Source organism: Podarcis melisellensis, assembly GCF_964234715.1.
Source record: "Podarcis melisellensis genome assembly, chromosome: 13".
Lineage (NCBI taxonomy): Eukaryota > Metazoa > Chordata > Lepidosauria > Squamata > Lacertidae > Podarcis > Podarcis melisellensis.
Window position 1 is genome coordinate 53,158,714 of NC_138545.1, and position 25,739 is coordinate 53,184,452.

At 42.8% G+C, this 25,739-nt stretch overlaps 1 protein-coding gene across 1 annotated transcript in view; it reads left to right on the top strand.

Moving 5' to 3' along the window:
• Nucleotides 1-25,739, top strand: part of MOCOS (molybdenum cofactor sulfurase) — an 89,303-nt gene that overhangs the window by 10,284 nt on the left and 53,280 nt on the right. Inside the window, exons 4-5 of the mRNA XM_081885835.1 lie at nt 5,864-6,502; nt 23,716-23,792. Coding sequence (XP_081741961.1) covers nt 5,864-6,502; nt 23,716-23,792 — 716 coding nt within the window. The remainder of the gene's footprint in view (nt 1-5,863; nt 6,503-23,715; nt 23,793-25,739) is intronic.

Here is a 25,739-nt window from a genome sequence, read left to right on the forward strand (position 1 = left end):
GAAACTCATTGAGATGGAATCCAACTTGGATGCTTGTCAACCAAAGCTGAGAGGGAGGTAGTGTGTGGAAGAGGCTGGTGGAAGTTGGATACTGCTCTCCTTTGTCACTCTTCAGCAGCAGAACTTTGACTGTCCCTCTCTAGATTGAGTGCTGTTTCCCTTAGGACTTTTAAGGAGAGCCCTTGTATTTTGAGGATCATCCCATTTCTTCACAAAGCCCAAGTCCCCCTGCTACCAGCTGGTGGGGCCAGGCAGCATATGGCTTGTCCAGCCCCACTGCCAAACCAAAACAATGCCTGACTGCTTTGTAATCATGGGGGCATGGAGCTGAATGTAATTTCATGTCCCTGCAAGGTGAACAACCCTCTTGAAATAGCTTAGGCTGCCGGACCCGGAAATGAGGCACCATTCTAAGCTGCAGAGCTTTCTGAATTGTCATCTTGCATACATGAACTTCCATGGACACTTGGCCCCCTGCAATACATCTTTTACCAGGAAAAGTGAGCAGATTACCTGCATGCCTGGAAACTGCTGGGTATACCTACTGATGATGTTCCTTGCTTGGCAGGGGCCATTTCCCCCTTTCCTTTTGCAAAAGTCATTATTGCCTAACTGCACCCCAATTACATCCATTGGGTGTAACACTCTGGTAGCAGTGAAGGATGGGAAATCTGCCCAGCACACGTCATGCTTGCCAGACTGCTGTTAAGCTGTGTGCCTTTTTCTGATGTGATACTCTATTGCCTGGCCCAGTAGTGAAAACAACACTTTTATATAGAAATATAATAAAAAGCTCCTATGCCAGAAAGGTGTGAAATGTAGCTGCACTAATGGAAGCAATTTCTGATCAGTGCTAGAGCAAATATTCATTTTCATGTTTTTTGCCATCCACTATTTTGAATGGTGTTGTGAATCAGCGTGCTCTAGTGAGCCAGGTAATGCTTTGGTGTTGTTGTGTAGTCATTTAGTCGTGTCCGCCTCTTCGTGACGCACTGGACCAGAGCACGCCAGGCACTCCTGTCTTCCACTGCCTCCCGCTGTTTGGTCAAACTCATGCTGGTAGCTTCGAGAACACTGTCCAACCATCTCATCCTCTGTCGTTCCCTTCTCCTTGTGCCCTCCATCTTTCCCAACATCAGGGTCTTCTCCAGGGAGTCTTCTCTTCTCATGAGGTGGCCAAAGTACTGGAGCCTCAGCTTCACAATCTGTCCTTCCAGTGAGCACTCAGGGCTGATTTCCTTCAGAATGGAGAGGTTTGATCTTCTTGCAGTCCATGGGACTCTCAAGAGTCTCCTCCAGCACCATCATTCAAAAGCATCAAATCTTCGGCGATCAGCCTTCTTTATGGTCCAGCTCTCACTTCCATAATGCTTGCTAATGTACTAAAATGCAAATATTGTTTGTTCCCCACCCCTTTTTAAAAAAGCTAGCTGCTTGTCAGAAAACATAAGAATGTAAAAAAAATAATAATAAAAAATAGAGGGAGACTATACCTTTAAATACTTTGGTGATTGTTGCCATGTTGATATGAGAGATCGGGAGAACTACAAAGGGACAAGGTTTTATTGGACTTACTCCTCTGGTGCCAAAGTGGTGGCCCATATCATGGGGCAGAGCTGCCTTCCTGCCATCACAGCCCTGATCTTGCCACCACCCAGTTCATCTTCAGTGAGGTAAACTGCAGCAAACCTGTTACCAAACCTGGCGCAAGAAACTTCCCTCCAATTAATTTCAGTGGGAAGAAAAAAGTGAAGCATAACTGCCCCTTCATCTCCCCTGCTGCACATGCTGCCAAGACAGAGTGGATATGATGTTACTTGGGATGTTGAAGAAATTCTCCAGATGTATAAATTTTCATTTATGAAAAATGGTATTCCGATTAAAATCATTTCTAAACTTCTTCATATTTCAAACTCTCCAAACAGTATATGGAAATAAAACCTAAGAGGGGAAAAACATACAAACATATACAAGCATAGCAATAAAACTCTACTATAAAAATAACCCCTCCCCCCAAATGAGAGTAGTTCCTAAAATTAACTTTTCGCAGCTCTGAGGAAAATTTCATGTCACTGCACCATTCTAATCTGCAGAGCAGGGGTAGGAAACCTAAGGCCCGGGGGCCGGATGCGGCCCAATCGCCTTCTCAGTCCAGCCTGTGGACAGTCTGGGAATCAACGTGTATCTACATAAGTAGAATGTGTGCTTTTATTTGAAATGCATCTCTGGGTTATTTGTGGGGCATAGGAATTCTTTCATTCCCCCACCCCCCCCAAAAAATATAGTCTGGCCCACCACATGGTCAGAGGGATGGTGGACCGGCCCACAGCTGAAAAAGGTTGCTGACCTCTGCTGCTGAGCTTAGACTTAGTTTAGGCAAATCTATACATCATTTTTTTGTGTACAATAAAACATTATTGGGGGGAAAGTGTTTATTGGCAACTGTACGGGTCCTGGTTGCAAAATAGTTTTGTACAGTACTTTTTCTGGGGGTACTAAAGCATATGCAGTACCAGCGCCTCCCCCCTCCATGTTGAAAGTGTGGTGCTTACAGTAACAACTTAATTGTGAGTACCTGCACCATTTTTTTTCTTAGAAAAAAGCACTGCTTTTGTACTAAATAAATCAAAACGAGGTTTGCAAGGAATTGATCTGAATTGAGTAATTTAAAAGAAGAAGAAAGAGTGAGAACAATTAACAGCTCTATGTAAAAATGAAGTTCTTTGGGCTTCAGAGAGATAATTGCAATATAAAAATAGCATGTCTGAATTTCTGCAGTGTAAGCTGGAACACTGCTGACTGCCAGCCTCCAAACTCCTGACTGCTCTATCTATGGCTCTGCCCGTTAAGGAAATGGAGTGGCAGGATGCACAGGTTCACATCACCAGTTACTCTCCATCAGTGGCGTAGCGTGGGGGGTGCAGGGGGGGCCGGCCGCACCGGGCGCAACATCTGAGGGTTAGGGTTAGGGGGCGCAAATTACTTGCCGTGCCCCGGGTGCTGACAACCCACGCTACGCCACTGCTCTCCATCCAGTGCACTTCCACTGCTAATTTTTGAAGCCACATTCACACATCCTTTTCCTGTCAGTCCTGCAGTTTCTTGGAAAATACTTGATGCGTTTTCACCCCTCAAACCAACTTCAGTTGGATTAGAAAACTGGTTGTGGTTTGCTTTAAAAAAGTATTTGGGTTGGAACCAGATCTTTCTGTGGAAAGGGGTGAGTGGGAGCTGACTTTACTGTCCTTCCTCATTTTGGTGTCACTCCCCCACAGAAAAATGCTCATATAGGGAGGTGGAAAGAGCCTGGCAGCAGCCATGGTTGGCTCATTCTGGGACCTCTGTGGCCTCTTTGTGGAGCCTGGAAAGTACCCTCAAACTCCCACCTCCGCTGCTCTCACAACTCATACAGTCCAGCAGAACAAGCAGGAAAGGACCTGAAGAGCACAATTGCCACTCTGAACCACCTGCCTTAGTTTAGAATCATAAAATTGTAGAGCTGGAAGAGACTCTGACGATCATCTAGTCATTCTAGTGCAATGCAGGAATATGCAGCTGGCCCATATGACCAACTGAGCTAAATAAACTGATGCACATGAAAGAGGTATGATAGTATCAACAGGGTGCTACCGTGAAATGAAAAGGGATCTGTTCTGTTTTGAGTGATGGTCTCAGCAGTAGGGAGACTTATTGATATTTTGAATCTGCAGTCAGAGGGGACCCTTTGCAGAGTAACTCCCTGTGCCCCTTCTGGCTCTCCATGTGGGATAAGCCTCATATACATAGGACAATGTGGGCAATGCTTTTCTAAATCTCCACAAAGTGTGATAGCGTAAAACTGGAAGAGTATTTTCTGATTTGGGCCAGTTAAGCTGCACAGTGTTTGCACAGCAGGATCCTTTCAGGTGGCTAATTTGCTTCGTGTCAGAACAATCCCCATTGTAATTATGATAACAAAAACCTTCTCATCATTTGCTCCATTAATCTGTTGTGGAGGAATGAGGCATAAATAAGCTTCCACTGAACTAACCATATTTCTTGATTCCTCCATCTAGAAATGTTGTAACAGAGATATCTTTGATCCAAGCAAAAGTGGAAGGGTTGCACTGATGCTTAGGTCTAATTCATGTGCTTGGGTCTTATCATACCTTATGTTAAATGTCCGCCCTGCAGTTGTAAGTGGCAGGATGGATAGGGAGCTGCTCTGGGATGTGTGCTATTTGGGTTTGAGTCCCAGGTGCTCCCTCTCTCGCTTTTCTTTTCCCTCCCCCAAGCATGAAAAACAGGTGTGTGCTGAGGCTTGAACTCTTGTTTGCAGTTTCCCAGCCTCGTGCCCTATGAGAGTGCCACTGTGATTGTGCAAGTGTTGATAGTGTGGTCTCTGTGTGTGTTGTGTGCATATTGTGATATAGATGATATGGCAGGGGAGTCACCAGATGAGTGAAACGTAAGTCTGACTCTGTCCCTGATGGATGGCTGTGATGTAGGTGCAAGCCACACGGCAGTACGTGTCCTTCATTTCTATGCTAGCTTTTAATTTTCTTTTTTGGCATTTCAGACAACTCCAAACAACTTAAAACAATAAAAGTTATATTCAGTTAGACACATAATTTCTTATACTTGTCTAAACATAAGACATAACATCTTAGATTACAAAGATCTTGATCCTGAGCTAACAATCAAAGCTGTGACTCTATCCAAACAGCTTCCATTTGCCTGAGGCAGTTTACAGGAGACAGAGAATTAATATGTCCATTCTCTTCAGTAGCTTGAAAACAAAGAGCTCTCACACAAGATGCCTACAGATTAGCATATGCATAGACCTGTCATGCAATCCTTTTCATGTGATTTAAACACCTTATGCCTGAGCCAAAAAGATACAGCCCTACTTAATAATTAACCTGTTAGGCTTTCTTCAGCTTCAATGGAAATTTCCAGTCATGCTTTACCAGTACAATACGGGGACATTATATATTTATTTTCCATTCCAATGTACATTAAATAATTATGCTTAATAGAGCCTGATGATGTTGCCAGCTAGCCACACAGGAAGCTTTTGGGGGGACTCTCCCTTGCTTGCTCATGGCCACGCTGAGCTGCCGCCGCCACCAAAAACAGTAAGTGGCCTTTATCACAGCAGATGGCATCATTTCCGCCACCCCCCAGTCTGCTTGGGAAATACCATAAAAGTTATTTCCCATGTAACTTTCACACAGCAATGTGCTCTGTTCTCTGCGTGCAGGTGCTTGACAACATTGCAGTTGTCAATACAGTATATGAACTTGAAATTGGATGCTTAATTTATAGTTTAGGAACAAAACAATTTTATTCTTCTTGTGTTTTTATGATAGTGCTCTGTGTTCCAGATCAAAGGGTGTTAGATTTTACAAGTTTACCCTGTCTCCTCAAACTCCTATGCTGGCATTTGTAAGACTCCCCCCCCCCCCTTCTCATCCAGTTGGGAGGTTTGTGTAGCGGACTTGGGATCAGAATGCCTTTGTGTTTAATTGCTATGTAGTGACGTGGTCTTACTCTATGTCCTTCTCCAGCATTAGATCAAACTACCCATTTGGGTTGCTGAACTATTTTCTTTCCTGCAGCAGTGTCACCCCAGGTCAAAAAGATTTTGCAGTGCATTGAAAGTCAACCTCCTATTTGATAGGGGAAATTAAATGTAAATTAAATGTATGTATTCCCCACAGGGAATGATGATGCCATTGGGCAGCTTTGTAAAAACCACTACTTGGTGCAGCGGACAGAATTAGCAAGGTTGCCAGGACACAAGAAAAATATTATAGTAGTATAAAATAGTGGAGGGAAAAGACCTTTTCCATGATGCCGTGTTTCCCTTCTCTTTTTTCAGGATACTGCAGCACTTCAATACATCTGTGGAAGACTACACAGTCATCTTCACTTCAGGCAGTACAACGGCACTCAAACTTGTTGCAGAGGCCTTCCCTTGGGTTCCTGAAACAGCAGAGGATCCTGGCAGCCGCTTTTGCTACCTCACTGATAACCACACCTCTGTGGTGGGCATGAGAGCAATCGCTGATGCAATGAATGTATTGTCAGTTCCAGTGAAACCAAAGGATCTACTGTTGGGGACAGATGACTCGGTGGCTGGAGGGAACAGCTGCAAAACACCTCACTTGTTCTGCTATCCTGCTCAGAGCAATTTTTCAGGGACTAGATATCCTCTTGCATGGATAGAACAGATAAAATCTGGGCAGCTCCGCCCCATCGAGGTCCAAGGGAAGTGGAGTGTCCTCTTGGATGCAGCATCTTATGTCAGCACTTCTCCGTTAGACTTAAGCCTTCATCAAGCAGACTTTGTGCCTCTGTCATTCTATAAGATGTTTGGATTCCCCACTGGTCTAGGCGCACTGCTGGTAAAGAATGAAGCCGCTGCTTGCCTGAGGAAAGTCTATTTTGGAGGGGGAACTGCAGCTGCCTACCTTGCAGGAGAGGATTTCTATTTACCGAAAAAATCAGTGGCTGAGAGGTAAAACACAATCTCCTTAATAAAACTCCTGTTACCTAGGTTCTGAGGTAATGTGTTCCATCAGACCTGAGGCACTGACGGAACCATACAGGTCCTGTGTCTTGGTGGCTGGGGATTGTTCTATCTGAAATTCACTTTGAAAATATACTTTTAATAAGTGGTGCAGCTTCACATGGGGTTTATGTTGAGTCACACTAAATGCCAAGGAATTAAAAATGCACTGAAAAATATATTAAGCCTTTCAAATCCACACCAACTAAATCTCAAAAGTGTGTGACTACGTGTTCCATTTAGACATCCAAATTCCAGCTTATGCAAAGTTACTTGTAGCAAAAAGATGTTCAGTATCAATCATGTTTCACTTGAGATGCTTCCGGTCCCACCCCACCCACCCCTGGCACTTAAATTACTTAAATTATTAAGCATTTTTAGTGTGTTTTCTTAATTTGCTGGGTCCTTCTGTGATGTTGCATTTAACTAATGAGATATAAAAGGGCACTCCCAGTGATAATTATCTGTTTTAATAAATGATCTGGTTCACGTCTACATAATCTGAGTCCGTATTAGACTTGTTAACTTAAATCAGAAATAAAAATACTACAATTAGAAATATTGTCCTGCAGGATTCTGATGGCCATTCTGAAATTTCCCATACATTAAATAAATGTGCTTACAGTCACATAATTTCAACTAGGGCTGATCTGAAGTCTAGCCTTGCCAAATTATCAGAAGTTTTAGGGACAGTGGTGGCACTTGTTTGAGTGGGAGGTAGCATGGGGTCATAGAATATGGGACAGGCTCTACCCCTCCCCAATCCCTGTCAACAGCGCTGTGTCATCACATAACATAATTTCCTGGAATATTTGAAACTGTAAATTCACTAAGTACCCTCTCACATGAAATACTTTCCTCCTGCCTCTGCCCCAAATAACTGGAAAAAGGTTTTAGAAAGGCAGATGGGAGGTGGTTTTGCCAAACTGTGGGAAACACTGTATTAAGGTAGCTGTGTAAGCTGAAGTCTGTCTTTAAGCCCAACTAACTGCTAGCTCTTTGTCTCATTGTTTTTTTTTAAAGGGTACTGCATTTTTCCATAAGAGGAAAAGGTCAGGGAATATACACAGTAACTTTTTTCAGTGATTAAGGTTTTGCTCTTGTGATATTTCAGGTGTATAGCATACCAGCATAATATTGTACAGGGGAGTCTGATGGCATCAACTACTGTTTGGTGGTTGATGCCTTCTTGGTAGATGGGTCTGTCTGGACTGCAGTGGATGGTATAGTTACAGATGTAAAGGTCAGCGGGGGCACTGACGTCTGATACTACCAGTTGCATAACCTGTTCTGTAGAACCTTCCTACCTCATACTGTAAGGATAAAACAAGCAGTCTTTCAATATTGCTCTGGATTCCTTGGATGAAAGGAAGGATATAAAGTAAATACACTTCTTGATTGAGGTGTTCATTCCTGGTTGTATTCTGTGCCATCAGTCTAGGAGGCTGATCATTTTGCTTCTTTAAGTAAGTATGTTTTGTTGAGAGTAAGTGTGCTTCTCAGGTTGTTGCAGCATTATTCTTCCTAACGAGAAGCAAAATGACCATGTTTTGGTGCCAATCATCTTATCAGATCTGCCTTTCATTGCTTGATACAAGCATATGAAAATATGGGTATGCATCCTATGTAAGAGTTGTAAGTGCCATAAAACTACCTCCAGAAATGGGAGCTTGAATTATATAGAAATGTGTTTTTTGGGATCCAGAAATAAAGAGGTGAAAGGATGTTAGGCCTGCTTGGGTCACAGGCATTTGTGCTGGAATAAATTAACTAGGGGCTTGTCCACTTATTTATTCAATTTATTTCTGCTTGTCCCATGCTTTCTAGGCACAGGTCCAAGTGGTGTTGCCTTTGTCCGGCCACTTCCCCTTAGAAAACCTGCTCTTTAGCACTAAATCAGAACAAGCAGCAATCTGTGGAAAACCTGATTGCCATTTGTTCCAATTCAGTGCTAAACTGCAGGTTTTCCCAGGGGAAAGTACTGGGCCAAACGGAAGTGTGGACAAGCCCTGGTTGAAAATGAGGAGGCATCTGATGTGCCTCTGTGAGTGTCACAGATCTGGAAGTACCTCTTTCCATTCAATCTCCTCTAGGGTTTGTTAATTCTTCTGTGCCTTTGCATTTGAAAGTTATTGCAGAGACACAGCAGTATTGCTCGCCTTCGCAAGATGATTTCTGTTGATCTCTGTGAAATTCAGTATTTGGGGCTTCCCTGTTTTGCATTCAGTACAAAGGGCAGCCAACTGTTCTCCCTGCCCTCCCTCCCACCCTTAGTACCATCACGACCTTTTTCTGATTGTACAATATATACTGATGTGTCAGTGTGCCCCTCAGTCCTGTGTTTGAATAATAAGGTCAACTGGATAATCTTAGTTAATTATAAACCCTTGTTCTACTATGAAAGCCAGTATTGGTGACGTTCAGACAAAAGCTGCAATCCTGTGCTTACATCAGGCTTCCTCAACCTTGGCCCTCCAGATGTTTTTGGCCTACAACTCTCATGATCCCTAGCTAGCAGGACCAGTGATCAGGGATGATGGGAATTGTAGTCTCAAAACATCTGGAGGGCCGAGGTTGAGGAAGCCTGGCTTAGATATTCATGCTCGGTTCCGTTGAGTTCAATACTTCTTTGTACACAGAAGGCAGCGCAGAATTTACAGCCAGGATTGCTTATGAATTCCAAAGCCCATCCAAAATATAACCTAGTTACCAGCTCTTAGGGAGGATGTATGGAAAGGGACAATGAGATTCAGGGCCTTTTCTTTTGGGGGTCCCTGACTTTGGAAACTTTCCCTAGGGAGGGAGACCTTCTAGCTGTTAAAAAGAACCTTCTAAACAGGAATGGCTTAACATATCTGAAGAGCTGTCACATGGCAGGTAGAGCAAGTTTGTTTTCGCCTGCTGTGGAGGGGAGGACCTGTACCAATGGATTCAAGTTACAAGAAAGGAGACTCCGACTAAAGATCAGAAAGAGCTTTCTGACAGTGAGAGCTGTTCAACAGTGGAACGGATCCCTGGAAAGTGGTGGACTCTCTTTCCTTGGAGGTTTTTAAGCAGAGATTTAATGGTCATCTGTCACGTATGCTTTAGTTGCAGGAGTTGGACCAGATGACTGTCAAGGTCCCTTCCAATTTTGCAATTCTGTGATTCTATGATTTCTGGCAGGGTAGGAAGAGGGAGCACGGTTATTGCGCTCCATATTTAGTTTGTGTTTTAGAATCTTCTGTGTTAGAATAATTCTCCATTGTGTTTATTGAAATAGTGGTTACACCTCTTTAAGATAAATAGGCTGCTTAAAAGGCGAATTGTTTTTTATAATGCCCTCCTGGTGGGAGAGCAAGACAGACTCTTCCCACCCCACCCCACCCACCAGATGTGCATATTCTCTGAGGCATGCATATAAAGCCATAGCAATTGAATAGGGTGCCAGGGCATAAAATGGAAAACACATAGGCATACAAATCAGGAATGACTTGTAGAATCCATGAATCCATGAACAGTGAGTTTTGGGCCTGTGAGCACTGGGGTTTTTTGCCTTTTCAAATTTTATTCTCACACATGGAGAATTTAACATACGCACTTTATTTCCCATCATTTTCTGGGGAAAATACCAGGCTTCATTCAATCATTATTGAAGACACCATCAAACAGAATGCCCCTGTGAGTAAGATTATTTGTGGTCCTTGTTAACTATCTAAAGAACTGTGATGTTCTTAAGAGAAGAAATTAAGTTCCTGAGCACAATTTCTTGAAATACACATGACTACAGAGCATGGTACATTGTTCTCTCTGACAGTAAAATGGAGTAGACTGAGAGATTGCCTCACAATGCTAGTGCCTTAGGCATGTGACCTAATGTATTGTCAGCATTGCTACTTGTGCCACATTTGTCACCAGTGTGTGGCAGTTAGAGATATTTTGCAGAGAATGTTAATAGATATATTTTTTCCCTCCCAGAACTGTTTGCCCAACAGTCTTCAGCTTGGCATTGTCCCCTGTGATGTTGTAAGCAAGGGCTTTTAGATTATGGTGTCAGAGTGACCTAGAGTTGTAACACAGGATGTTCTGAGTAAATGTTCAATATATGCTTAGTGTAAGATAAGAAATTACATGTCAGACAAGGACGTGAGGATCCTTTGCTTCATGACATGGTTCATGACACGTGAGTGCTGTGGACCCTAGTTTCCACACCATAAACCTCCAGTACTTTGCCTCTTTGGCACATATACGCTTTTGTAAATATGTGCACTCCTATGTTTAGGAATTGGTACATTGTTTAGAACCTGAGACTATGTAGATGGTTCTACATGTTTACTGGATAAATGTGTGGAAACTGGAAGAGCTCTTAAAATATATGGTTTTTTTTAATTGTTGGATAATCTAACCTGGAATGCTTCCTAATGTAAGCATTTACATTTGGCTGTGGATTATCGCCCCCAAAATGATACAGGACGCTTAGGAAATGAAGTGATGTGTGCATTCCATCACCCATTCTCTGCACTGAAATGATTGTGGCAGAGGATACAGAGGAGCTCCTTTGAGAACTTTTGAGACTCTAAATCAGAGTGATGGATTGTTACTTATATTTGCAGATACATTGTTTATTAATTGTTTACCGGGCAACATTTGGATTGTTTTTCTTACCAACAGTGGCAATGTTTCCACCAAAGCAACTAAATTTTTAAATTCATGTGGTGTGAGGTATGTTATGCTCCTTTTTTCAAATGAATCTTCCCCACATGGAAAAAAAATGATACAAGGAATTTAGTTTTTAATGGTTTTGAATCAAGACCTCCATTCACAGGGCAGGAATTGAAATGTATTTGGGAGCTATTACAGCACATTTAATAAATTACATTCTAAAAAGATGTGGAGGTAAGAAGTAACAAGGAAGGCTGTGTTCTAAAATCTTGTAACAAGGAAAGAGTTTATATGTTTATCTTAGTATGACAGCAGAATATGTTGGTAAAATAAATCACTTTAGCAGCTTGCCTTAAATCCATTTACAATGAAAATTGGGGCGAAAACCCCTGGAGAAACTTTTTTATTATGCTGCAGAGTTCTCAGGAACAAGACTAATTCCAACACAGGCATTTTTGATTAGGAAACTGAAGCAATGCAATTTCCCCCTTCTAGTAGGTATGAAAAGCCTGTTTGAAGAATATATTGCTACTCAGGACATTTCTGGACTATTCTTGTTTCCCTCCCTCTGCCCACTTAAAATATTGATTCCCTTACTTTGGACATGAGGTGTTATTGAAACGGCTGGAGGAGTATCTTGTGATGCTAATAGCTGCCCTCCTGCATTATCTGTGTCTCCTTAGAATGTGAAATCTTTGGCTTTATGAGGTAGAGGGGAAAGAGCTGTTGTTGAAATCCCCTTTCAGCCAGTGGCGTGAGGTGGAACTTTTCATGGGGGAACAGTTAGGGTTGTAGAGTTGAGGACCCCAAGGAATCTCCACTCAAACATCCCTGGCAGATGCCTAAAATCCTTCAGTCTCCCAAGGAAGTCCATTCCCAGCCGGTCAGTTTGCCCATTCCTAGCACCTTGCAAAAAAAAGGGGGGGGGATGGCTTTGCTTTGCTTTGTTTTTTTCAAAAAGACAACCCCAGGCGGAAGGTGGATTCCACCCTCTCACTAAAAAAAAACCATTTTAAACACCCCCGCTTTCTTCATCATTTCCCTTTCTATGATTGTGCTGTTAGTTGTTGAATGTTGCTGCTGTTCTTTCAGGTTCTGGCAGATTGGGGCTAGGTCAGGGGTCAGCAAACGTTTGCAGCAGGGGGCCGGTCCACTGTCCCTCTGACCATGTGGAGGGCCAGACTGTATTTTGAAAAAAATTAATGAACAAATTCCTATGCCCCACAAGTAACCCAGAGATGCATTTTAAATAAAAGCATACATTCTACTCATGTAAAAACACTCTGATTCCCAGACTGTCTGTGGGCCAGACTGAGAAGGCAATTGGGCCGTATCCGGCCCCCGGGCCTTAGGTTGCCTACCCCTGGGCTAGGTGGTTGTTTTATTAAAACACCATGCTTTCAAAAGACACACACAAACACGGAGGCTGAAGGTGGGGAGGGAGGAAGGGAGATATGAAGGTTCCAGGATTCTTGTCTTCCACTCCCATCCCATAGGCTTTCCGACTGCTCTTCCTTTACAATGAAGGAGGAGGGGCTGCAGTTCTGCTTCAAGCAGCCCCTTCCTGCTCTTGCATGTGTATTGCTGTGCAGGGTCATGCAGTTTTGCAGCCTTTGCGGAGGTAATCAGAGAGACAGACAAACACAGAGATGCACATGCACACATGGGCGTAGCCAGGATTTTTATCAGGGAGACAGGCCTTTTGTTGGGGGGGGGGGCAGAACCTCAGCTATGTGTTTTTATAGATTTTTATTGATTTGGGGGCTTCCTGCTCCCCTGGCTATGCACACACACACACACATACACACACACACACGGAGCGTGGAGACACTGGCTAAGCAGGTACACAGAAAGGTGCTGCTGGGAACATTAAGGGGGCTAGGCTAGTCCCACTAGTTGATGGACTGCACACCGTTGCTTTCAGCCCTTAAAGTTCACTGTATTTCTATGGACAAATGTACCAATGTCACAAGATGTTATACATTTATTTATTGCATTTACATACAATCTTCTGCCAAACTACCCAATTTTTATATACTAAAACAAACAATTGCAGATTTTCTCAGGCAGATTGATGGAATTTACTGGCATAGACTTTTTTTCTTCTGATTCCCTCAGGGCAGCCCTAGAGCCGATATAAGAGGAGTAACCCTCGCGATTTTCCCAAGGCTAATTGATGGCCTCATAGAACTGTGCTGAAGTTCAATATATGAACTTCAATATATGAAGTTGAATATAAATTCAATTGCTAGTTAAGAAGTTGGATTCAGTAATCGAGTGATGCTTAAGCTTGATTCAGTGTCAGGACAGTAAAATTGATCAGACACTCCCAGGGATTACCCCAACCCAAAACAGGCATGCTAAAGCAGACTCTGTGTTAATGTGGAAAGAGGGAAAGAGAAAATGAAGTTCATTTTAATTTGCTGTACTCTGGAAAGTGCTGCCTCTCTTCACATCTAGTTGGAACAATTCAGTAACTTTTCTCCATTTCATCCTTTTGCTCTCTCTGCATGCCTAAATTAGTTAATTATCATATTTCACTAAACAATGACATCGATTCAAGCACTTTCTACTGGATTTTGGAAACTTCTCCCTGTGTTTTTAGCCTGAAGCTGTTTTTCTGTGAAATAATCTGCATATAGTTAGCTTTCAAGATGTTCAGCAGGACATCTTAAGAAGACTTAGTTGCTGAGTAACTGTCACACAGAAGTGGGTCTTAGTATTATGTTCCAAATTACATTTCAGGCAGTATGACAAATAGAATCATAATAACTTTGACTCAGTTGTCATTAATTATAACTGAAATGTAATCACAGCTGGGATTTTGCCTAGTAATTGCAAGCTATAAAGGCAAACATTAATATGTACAGGGGAAAACATACTTTCATAAACTTAGGTAGTAAATCAAGGCAATATATCTGCATGACCTGAAAAATCCTAACATGCTGAGGTTAAGATAGGAAAATATTTGGAACAGTTTCAAATGTTTCCTTTACAGATTTTACTGCATTGAATGCCAGATTGTCTGTATGTGTTTTGTGTCATCCAGCTGCCAGTGCTCAGCTTGGAAGTAGTCAGGAAAGGACAGGCAAGAGGTATAGATAAAATATTTAATCCCATATAGCAGAGCTCTACTGGCTGCGAGTTTGTTTCCAAGTTAGATTTAAGGTTCTGATATTGACCTTTGAAGCCCTGTGTGACCTGGGGCGCATTAGAGTGAGTGCCTGTTTTTCATCACTGAGGTAGAGAAATGTTTCTTGGAACTTTGAAGTGTCAGGCATAGCCCTATTGGCTTTAGCCCAAACGTAGCAGAGTTTTCCTGCACAGCGAAGAAGCTAGTTGCGGCAGTAATGACTAGTCAGCTAGACTCAGAATAACTATTTACAGGATTTATTAAAAAGGAGAAAATAAAACCAGCAGAGTTTCTGCATACAAATAAAAGCAAAATAAATCCTCTCTTTTCTCTCTCTCTCAAAACCATACACAGCACTTCTACTCCTAACACACCTCACATCAAACTGAGCTAGCAATCCCTAGTTAAGAGTTGAATGCTGGTCGTTAACCAATCAGAGTAAGCAGTTTCTAGGTCAAGCTGACCTGGGCTTTCTGCCACGAGTAAATTGACACTGCCTTGAGTTAATTGTTTGAAGCCAGAATCTGCAAGTTTCCCATGAGAATCAATTAACAGAAACTGAACACCCCCTCACAGATTCTGCTGGACAATTAACATCAAATACACCTATGTAGAAGATCATTTTTCCAGCAAACCTAAACCCTTGCACATTCGCTTGTTCTTTACCTTTGCCAATGGTTTAGTTAACACATCTGCTACATTTTCTTCACTTGATACATAAGTACAGGTGATTATATTGTCTTGTACACAGCAACGCACATTTTGGTATTTTACAGAGATATGTTTGGAACGTGATTTGAAACCCTCTGTTTTACTTAAGGTTATACAAGCCTGATTATCAATGTAAACTCGTACTGATTCTCCACAATTTACATTTAAATCTGCTAACAAATGCTTGAAATAAATCACCTCGTTGCACAATTCACTCAATGCGGCGTACTCTGATTCCGTTGATGACACACTTACAACGTCTTGCTTGCGTGACCGCCAGCTGATTAAAGCTCCACCGACCATTATGACCAGTCCTGTGACAGATTTTCTATCCGGCAAATTTCCCCAGTCACTATCACAGAAGCAACTCAACATTTCATCCTCTGAAGAATTTAATTGTAACATATAGCCAATTGTCTGTTTGAGATACCTCAGAACTTGTTTTACCCCTTTCCAGGCATTTAGTGTGGGTTTTGAGACCAATCTACTTAATATGCCTACTGCATAACTAATATCAGGTCTGGACCACTGTGCTAGATACAATAAACTTCCAATTACAGAGTGATATACATCAGGATGTTCAAATTCAGGACTCTCATCTGTATGAAGTGTTTTTATGAAACCTGGATCCATAGGCACCACTGCCCCTTTGCAATCCTGCATCCTGTATGTAGTCAGTAGTTGTTTAATTTTGTTCTGCTGACTAATTAGGCAGCTGCCATCTTGGGCCCAGCACACTTCCAACCCTAGATATGTCCTAACCGGGCCTAAGTCTTTCACTTTGAACTTACTGGACAATTGTTTGGCAAACCTCTTAGTTTGTTTATCTGATTTGCAGGCATACAATACATCATCTACATAGATCAGACAAAACTCTTGATCACTGCCTGTACCACGTACATAAACACAATTGTCAGCTGTACTCTGCTTGAAACCAAATGACACTAAGGCCTCATGGAAACATTTGTTCCAAGATCTTGCAGCCTGTTTGAGACCATATAGAGCTTTGTTTAATTTTAACACTCTATTGGAACCTGTCTCATAACCAGGCGGTTCGGCTAGATACAGGTCTTCTGATATTGATGCATGTAAATATGCAGTCTGGATATCAAAATGGTTTAACAGGAGTTTTCTCTTTGCTCCAAGCGTTAGAATCAGCCTTACACTGTCCGCCTTAGCAGTAGGGGAAAAAGTCTCGTCATAATCTTTTCCAGGCCTCTGAGAGTATCCTTGAGCCACTAAGCGAGCTTTGTATTTGTACTCTCCTGTCACCAGTGGTTTAAGTTTGTACACCCACCTGCAGCCTACAATCTTTGCCCCCTCAGGCGCTGCTACTGGTGTAAAAACCTTGTGCTCATTCAGAGAGGACATCTCTTCCTCCATTGCCTGTTTCCAGCGCTCTGCCTCCTCTTTTGGTAACTTTAACACCTCCTGAAAACTCTTGGGTTCTGCAATCACACTAAAAACATTTGCAGTATCAGGAGAAAAACGCACTGGAGGCACTCCTTTGTTTTGTCTTTTAGACCTTCTGGGAGAAAATTTTTCTTCTGACCCACTTTCCTCTTCAGAACTACGACCTCTCTTTTGTTGCTTAGCAACTGGTCTCTGGCTAACTCCACTTTCTTGAGAGCTCTTATCTGAACTTTCCTCTCCCTCAGAGTCTGATTCTCTATGTTTACCTTCAGAGTCATGAAGCTCCTGGGAAGGTTCAAACCAAACCTCAGTATTGGCATGTAGTCTCTCCCAGCCACTATGTTCACAAAAACTGGCATTCCTGGAGATCACAATGCCATTTGTCCCTTCAGCAAAGCGGAAACCTTTTCCCAGCTCCTGGTAACCCACAAACACTAACTGTTTGGTCTTAGGATCTCCCTTCTTTCTCATTTGTTTTGGAATTAATACCCAGGCTTTTGATCCAAACACATGCAAATGGTCAATTTTGGGTTTTTTCTGAAACAATTTAAAGTACGGAGTTGTACCTATTGTTTGATGAAAGAGCCTGTTTTGGAGATAACACGCGGTGAGCATGCTCTCCCCCCAATAAGACATGGGCAAATCAGCATCATCAAGCATGGCAAACATCATATCCTGTAAAGATCTGTTTTTTCGCTCTGCAACGCCATTCTCCTCTGGGGAAAAAACGTTCGTTTTTCTGTGCCCAATGCCACGCTTTTGTAACCAATCTCTAAAAGCATTTGACATAAATTCGCCACCTCTGTCCGTCTGAATCCTTCTGAGTTTAGTGGACAGAAATCTTTCCACAGATGCCACCCAGCCTTTAAACTTAGTGAACACGTCACCCTTATTCTTCATGGGAAAAACCCAAGAATAACGTGTGGCGTCATCCACAATTGTTAATGAAAAACGCGATCCACCCCTGCTTACAGCAAATGGACCAATTACGTCCATGTGAACCAGCTGTAGCGGTGACTCACTAACTCTGTCACTTCTGGGGTAAGAGACTCTGTGGGTTTTAACCTTTTTACAAACATTACAATCAAGGTACTTGTTACAACTCTTTAAATTACCCCCATCAGCCAATTCAGACATTTTTAGTACACTTTTCCAGCAAGCATGCCCCAGTTTCCTATGCAATAAGTGCACACAGTTGTCATGTATAGCTTTGTTGTTCACTGCAGGCTGAGATTTACTGACTACTGCTGCAGCTTGAGATCCTGCTTTAAGCCAAAACAAGCCTCCCTCTGACTTAGCAGTGCCTAAAATCTCACCAGCCTTCTTAATGATGCAACTGTCTCCTTCAAAATACACTTTAAACCCAGCTTTTAGCAAACAATCTACAGACATCAGATTGCTCCTTAATGAAGGCACACACAGTACATTTTGCAGACATTCACGAAGACAAGGAACAAAAACTGCACCCCCTGAAATCACTTCGGAAGTACTTCCGTCTGCTAGAGCCACCTGGCTGCGCTGTGCTGAGTTCTTGGAAACAAACAAGTCATCTGAGTTTACGATGTGGCAAGATGCTCCCGTATCGACCACCCAGACCGCTTGTTTCTCATCAGCAATCTTGACCTCGCCGGTCACCAGCTGAGCCGACTGTTTTCGTTTGAAGAATTTCTTTTTTTGCTGCTGCTGCTGATCTCGTCTCTGCTCCTGCACCGGCCACTGAGACTTGACCAACTCCGGACATTGTCGTTTTAGATGTGCTGAAGACCCACATCGGAAACAACGCCTAACAGCAAACGCTGACTCCTCACCGGTACGCTGCTCTTGCTTCACCTCTGGCACAGCATGAGAACTCCCTCCAAACCGCCCACCTGTAGAAGCCTCTGCAGCAAACGACCTTTCTTGCCTCTTCTGCCATTCTTCAATCAAGCGCCCAGTAACATAACTGACGGATAAATCACGCTCCTGCATGCCTTCTAGAGACAAAACTAAATTTTCCCAGCTTTCCGGGAGAGAACTCAAAATAATAGCCACCTTCTCCTGCTGGTCTAACGCACAGTCTCTTTCCTGTAACGCAGTAAACTTTAACTGTAAACTGTGTAGGTGTTCCTGCATTGTAACCCCAGGCTGTAACATTGCCTTGTACAATGCCTTGCGAATGAACAGCTTGGAAACCGCTGTCTCACGCACATGGAGTTCTTTAAGTGCTTGCCACACACCTCTAGCTGTCTTGATTCCCCTCACATACGGCAACTGGGAATCTTCAAGCCCCAAGACAATTGTGGCCCTTGCTCTTTGGTCTTTATCGAGGTCTTCATCATCAGGCTTCGCAGGAAACTTACTCACCACTTGCCAGAGACGATCCCTCTGCAGCACTGCCTGCATGCGTTCCGACCACAGCAAGTAATTGGAGTCATTCAGACGCTCAAAAGCCATCTGAACTGGTTGTGAGGCCATCTTGAGAGCGATGTCCCTGGAACCCGGAACCAGCTACTCACGACCACCGAGAGAGAGAACAGGAACCACAGCACCCAGCACTCACACGCTGCAGCTGTTGTCCTTCTGTCCGCTGCGTCACCAGCTCACCACGGTCAGGAACCAGCCAGGAACAACAACTTCTGGAACTACTGGAACCAACGCCGTTGATGCTGACACCACCACAACTCAGGCTGGCAGCACAATACCCATAACCTCTTGGAACTTTGAAGTGTCAGGCATAGCCCTATTGGCTTTAGCCCAAACGTAGCAGAGTTTTCCTGCACAGCGAAGAAGCTAGTTGCGGCAGTAATGACTAGTCAGCTAGACTCAGAATAACTATTTACAGGATTTATTAAAAAGGAGAAAATAAAACCAGCAGAGTTTCTGCATACAAATAAAAGCAAAATAAATCCTCTCTTTTCTCTCTCTCTCAAAACCATACACAGCACTTCTACTCCTAACACACCTCACATCAAACTGAGCTAGCAATCCCTAGTTAAGAGTTGAATGCTGGTCGTTAACCAATCAGAGTAAGCAGTTTCTAGGTCAAGCTGACCTGGGCTTTCTGCCAAGAGTAAATTGACACTGCCTTGAGTTAATTGTTTGAAGCCAGAATCTGCAAGTTTCCCATGAGAATCAATTAACAGAAACTGAACAATGTTTCCAGCCCAAGGGCTCATTGCCTTCTCATAGGCCGCTTGCCAGTGTTGGGCAGGACCCAGTGGCACCAACCGGAGGGTGTGGAAAGGGCTTCAGCCCCCTCATTATTTGTGGGTAGGGGGCTGAGCCCCCTCAATATTGAGGGGGCCACTATCTTGTGTAGCCTGCTGCTGCCAGTCGGGTGGGATGCACGGAGGGCGAAGATCACCCTCCACGTACCCCCCCTGCTGTTGCCAGGTGAGAGCTTGTGCGGGGGGTGAAGAGCTGTGTAGCCCACCCACTGCCACCACCAGGTGAGCACTCGTGCACTGGGTGGGGGCGGGACGCACAGAGGGGCACATGAAGTCATGCATATGACGACATGTGATACCGGGCCCCCTCAACGTGGGGGGCAAGTCGGTGCCCCTGGCAGGGCCAAAGGCAAAAGTGAGTCGAGCAATATACACAACTCTTGCCTGTGTGCAGTAGGCGACAATTCTGCCGTGTATTCAAGGAAACAAGGGGGCTGGTGCCATTTCCATGACATTTCCAGCAAGGCCAAAGCACTTGAGGAGGGTCTTGAGCCAGTGAGGGGTGTGACCAGGGCAGAGGCATTGCTTGGGAAGAATCCCAGGGGCCAGGTGCAGAGGACTGGAGGGCCACATTTGGATTCTGAGCCAGAGGTTCAGTACCAGTATGTTATTGCTATATGTCAACATTGCGATCTTCTGATTGACCCCTGCTCTTTTCTTTCCCATCTCAAGTGCTGTGGTGGCCATCCAATCAGGACAGTGAAACCTTGTTCATTAAACGCTCCTCTTCACAGAGCCCATGAACCTAGCTCATACCTTGGGAGAGTAAATATTTCTGCCCTGGAGCTTTCCTTTTGTTGTGTTAATTGTAGAAATAATAGGGTTTTAATATGGTTAGTTACAAAGGCAACTTACTATAAACCTTATGGTAGTAAGCCATGTTGTGTATCTGTTGAGTGGAAAGGCAGGATTAAAAAATATATATTATATAATTCTCCAGCAAGGAACAGGACTTATTGAAGCCTTGGTAGCTAATCTACTTTTAGCCCATATGGAGGATTCTGGCGACTCTGTTCCCAAAGGAAAAGTGATATTAAAATTCCCCAACCCAGGGTTAAATCTCTGTGTTGCTGAAATTCAAACTTGCAAATGGGTTCACAAGAGGTATTAGTCAGTGCAATGCTAGAGTGACATAAATGCATCTCTGGCAGTTATAACAGCAGAACAGGTGAAAACGGTGCCTGTCATGAGCAGGATGTGGGTATGACATAATTGTGTCACATCCGAAGACCCTCTGAGTTCATTTTTTATCTCTTGCTAGTGTGTTTGGTGTTACTTCTCTTATTCCCCTGCCTGCCTCCCCTCCCCCCATGTCACTTAAAATAGAATATGAAATTTTAAAATAGCAGGATTGTTTCATAAAATTCTGCTTTGCACACTTGTTATCAAGGACATATTTCTAGGCTTCCTCTGACTGAAGTTCTGCCAGTAGTTCACAGTTCTGTGTATGTAAGCATTTGATACACTCATCAGGGAATCCCTTGGTTTTGGCAAGTGGTCTCAGATTTGGCAAAGAAGAGTGTCATCTCCTGGGTGAGACAGGGGATGCTTTTAGAGCCTATGTGGAGATTTACAGCAGAGGATTCCCTTGAGGGTTGCTTGGTGCAGAGATGACATATTCCCCCCCCCCAGATGCTATGCACAGTATTTCCACATACCCCACATTCTCTCTCTCTCTCTCTGCCTCGGAGATGCCTGGTACATTTTCTCCTCCAATCCATCAGTGTTTGAGACTCTCCTCCTTCTCTCTATTTTTCCTACCCCGTCTACCCCAAAAGGATTGGTTTTGTTGTTGTTTAGGCTGCTCCAGCCGCCCCACCTAACAGCTGGCGTGCGGGATAGCACAGCAGCAGCAGCCTCTTTCCTGCGCATCCTCCAGCTTCCTGTCGGCCCCAGAGCTTCAATTCTAGTGGTGGTTATTTTTTGATACAGTATTTTTGGTATGGATTGGTGTAAGAGTGGCAGAGAGGACGTTTAAAGGTTGTTTAGAGAATGCTCCCCACTTTATGTGATTTAACATGTGGGGAGGGCCCAGAACATAACCCCTGTGTAAGTGGGGAGTCACCTGTATTGTGGGGTGGGTGAAATAAATGTCTCCACAAAATACATGAAAATGAAAAACACATCAAACATGATTTAGCCGAGTCTCTTTTGCTGTTAACATCTTTGCAACTGTTTGCCAGTGTCTCACACTTGGAAAAGACAGACACTAACACATCTCACTTTTCTTTTAAAAAGAGAGAGAGAGGAGCAAATTATACCACCCACAGTCCTAAGTAAGACTGAACTACTTTTCTTTAGCCTCCTAGCCAGCAGATTTGGAGCACAGGTTTATGTTTTCTCCCTTGTGTAAGATGTCTGTACTGCAAGATGATAAATTGCAAATGAGTTTTTTTTGTGCATATGCTGAATTATAAGTTGATGCAATGTATACCAACTTGTAGTTTGTATCAAGAACCCCCCCCCCCCGCTTCTCTGGCATCAGTGATCATTTTCTTTTTCTCCCCCAATGCCCTGCAAATCTTGTTTCTTAGTGGGCTCATGCTAAGTCAAGCACTTTTGGGATTGGCTGCCCAATAATTACTGTTGGAGACTTAATTGAAGTATTTTGACAGTCTGTTCTAATTATCTTCCTTCAAACCAAGCAAGTAAAGTTTATTATGGGTTCTTTAAACCTGGGATTGGTCTCTCTAGAGAGATTAATATGTTAAATATCTGAGTTTTAATTAATACAGTTTCTTAGTCCCAAGAAGACCTTGTTCAAATACTACGGGGGGGGGGGGAATTAAGGTAACCATTTCAAAATAAGTCCCTACGGAGAAAGGACATTTGTACCCTGGTTGAGTTCTCCCTTGTGGCGACGTGTTACAGGAGAGATTCATCAGATAGTCCCTTGAGGAAGAATAATCGTCCAGTACAGGAAAGCCAGGTGTGTGCTGCTTGAACTTTTGAACCCCGCCTGGGAAACGCTGGAAGTCAGGGTGTCAAATTCCCATCTTGGGGTTGCAGATACATGGAGTCACTTTGAATTTCCTTCCCATAGTCAAGAGTGAAGACTAATTTAAGATTTATTAGATGAGAAAAAATGGCAGTTCTACCAAATTCACTTTGGCTATGGTGATGTCTTGCTTGGTTGCTATACATATTTGGATATGCTCCATGAAATACCTGAAAAGTCAAGCAAATCCCTTTCTTGTAATTTAATACTGAATATATATATATTCCCATATTTTTCCTGAGCGAGACTCAAGGCAGTTTACTTATAAAAACAAGAATGGCTAAAAACAGAGAAAAATATAATTAAAAAACAATTAAACATTAATCAAATTATAACTATTAAACTATAAATTAAAACTATAAAGCCTGTTTAAACTTTAAAACAGACAAATAATTCCCATAAAACAGCATGGCACCAGCCCTTTCATTAAAAGCAGTCAGTCCCCAAAGAAGGACCTGCCAGCGGAAGGATAACAAGGAGGGAGCCAGTCTGGTTCTCATGGGAGGGAGTTCCAGATTCTAGGAGCAGCCACTGAGAAGGCCCTTTCCCATGTCCCTGTGAGGGTGGCAGGACTGGGAGAAGGACCTCCCCTGAAGATCTCAAAACCCAGGTAGGTTCACTTGAAGGAACATGGTCTTTCAGATAGCTTGGGCCTAAGCCATGTGGGACTTTATAAGTAATAACCAACACTTTCAGGTTTCCCCAGAAACGGTCAGGTAGCCAATGATCTGTTGTAGCAAGGGAGTCATCATCTGCTCCCTATAACCAGTCCCAGTCAGCAGCCTGGCTGCAGCTCTTGAGCCAGTTGATGTTTCAGAGCACTTTTCAAAGGCAGCCCCACGTAGAGCGCGCTACAGAAAGCTCTCCCCCCGCATAGGTGAAATGGTGCCACTGCAGCTCTTGTGAGAAAGAGCCAATCTCTGCATTGTTATATCTAGGTCAATATCTTCCTAAGGTTTATGAATTTTTGCTAAATAACTTTTGATTTTTATAGTGTGTAAATGAATAAGCAACAAAAGTTGATTGCAATGTGATTTATTTATTTTTTCAATCCATGTAGGTTTGAGGATGGGACTGTTTCTTTCCTTGATATTATTGCACTAAAGCATGGATTTGATGCCTTGGAAAGACTTACAGGTTAGTCTGCTGTCCTGACATTATGTTCTGTGTCCATAAAACCAAGGTTTGTTCGTTTTCTAGGTAAAACACGTGAGTTACAACCCGGGTTACCCATGACCAAAGGCCTTGTGAAGCTTTAACGGGGGAAATAGATAATTACTTTGAAGCCTGAAACAGTTGAATCAGTTATTGTACAACCAGCTAGATGAGCAATGGTAAAAATCTTAGCAGTGTTCTTATCACCCAGTCTTCTAAAAAAAATTAAATTTTCACCAGACCCAGTACCACCAGCTGATTGATGTTCTAGCGTGGAGCATGAACGCAGAAATATGCAGCTCAGTCCTATCCATATTTACTAGCGCTGTGCAACTGCTTCAGACAAATCTTGAATTCCAAACCAAATTAGCTGTTTTCAGACCAAATTGCGTCCAGCCAGCTCCAGATTGGTCCAGAGTGTGTCAGATTGGTCCAGAGCTCCCCTTCCTTATTTCCTATCTAGAAGTAGAAGTCTTGCACTACCCAACATTCTTTCTAACTACATTGCAGGGTCAGATAGTTAAAGTTATTGAAGAACTATATAGTCAGTCTCATGAACAATTACACCTTATAGAACAGGTTAGGCTGGGTTAAGCTATTCATCTGGGAGCAAGCATTATTCAGCTCAACAGGACTTTTGAGTAGGCAGGTATAGAATTACACTGTAATTATTCAAAGTTTTATCACTAGGATTTGTGAACAAACTCTAGTGTTCTGCATAATGCACGGGAAGAATGTATTAAATGTATTCATAATACGTGGTATGGTGATCATAAGTTCCACCACAATGCCAGTCTTTTTCATTACTTCAGAGCACATCGTAAACAGTAAACCAGAACAGCTAAAATAATCTTATTACAAGATTCTTACAGAATTTAGTATATTATGTTGAAGTACTGCTGCTCTCAATAGGCCAAAACAGAACTGACCCACCCATGAGGTGGGGTGAAGCAGCTGCCTTGGGTGGCAGAAACCTCCAAGATGGCAACTAGCCTGCCCCACTGCCTCTGTCACTGGGGAAGATCTTGCCAGAACCTACCATCACCACCATTTTGCAACACTGCCACTCAAAGTGGGCCAAAATATTTTTTCTTAAGCTATACATGGGCATGGCAGTCAAAGTGCTTTAACTTTTGTGCTATAAATTATGTAACTGCCACAAATTCCGTTGAACTGTAATGACTGGATGAGATCTGTGGCTGAACATAAAAAAGCCCTGTCTCTATCTACTCCTGCAAAGGGAATTGTGTTTGTCCTGGGAAAAGTAGGCAAAAAAGATTTGAGGTGGTGGTACTTGCAGCCCAGGATAAAGAGTAAAGATAAGGGCAACTGCCGAAAGAAAAACAGACATTATTTATGTATGCAATGACAGAGGCAAGAATTCTGATAGCACAGAACTGGAAGACTGGAGAAATACCATCAAAGGAACAATGGCAGAGTTGGCAAAGTTAACAGATAAACTGCGTAAAAAAGACAATAGTGACTTTGAAAAAGAATATGAACCTGTTACATCATATTTGCAGAAACAACAACAACAACAAAAATTAGAGTCATTGGCAGGATTTAAATAAACACTTGCAATTTTATTTATAAAAAACAAGAAGCCTAATAGTATGGCAATATAGAAGTATATATAAACAGCAGAATGTAATATGAGATGGAATAAACCAGGGATGGAAGTTGAGGGAAGTCAGCAGGGAAGGGGGGAATTGAAATTTGAATGTAATGTAATGATTACAGATATTGTTAAAATAAAATAAAATAACCAATAAAAATGATAAAAAGATAAGGGCTAGAGACCTGGTCTTAGACTAAGGAACCACAGCTCCCCGTCAACTTCTTTCTTTTAAAAATTATTGTTTGGCTTTTTGCTTAATGAAAATGCACACAGAACCATTTAAAGCACAGAGTTGTCTTATCGGCAGCCAG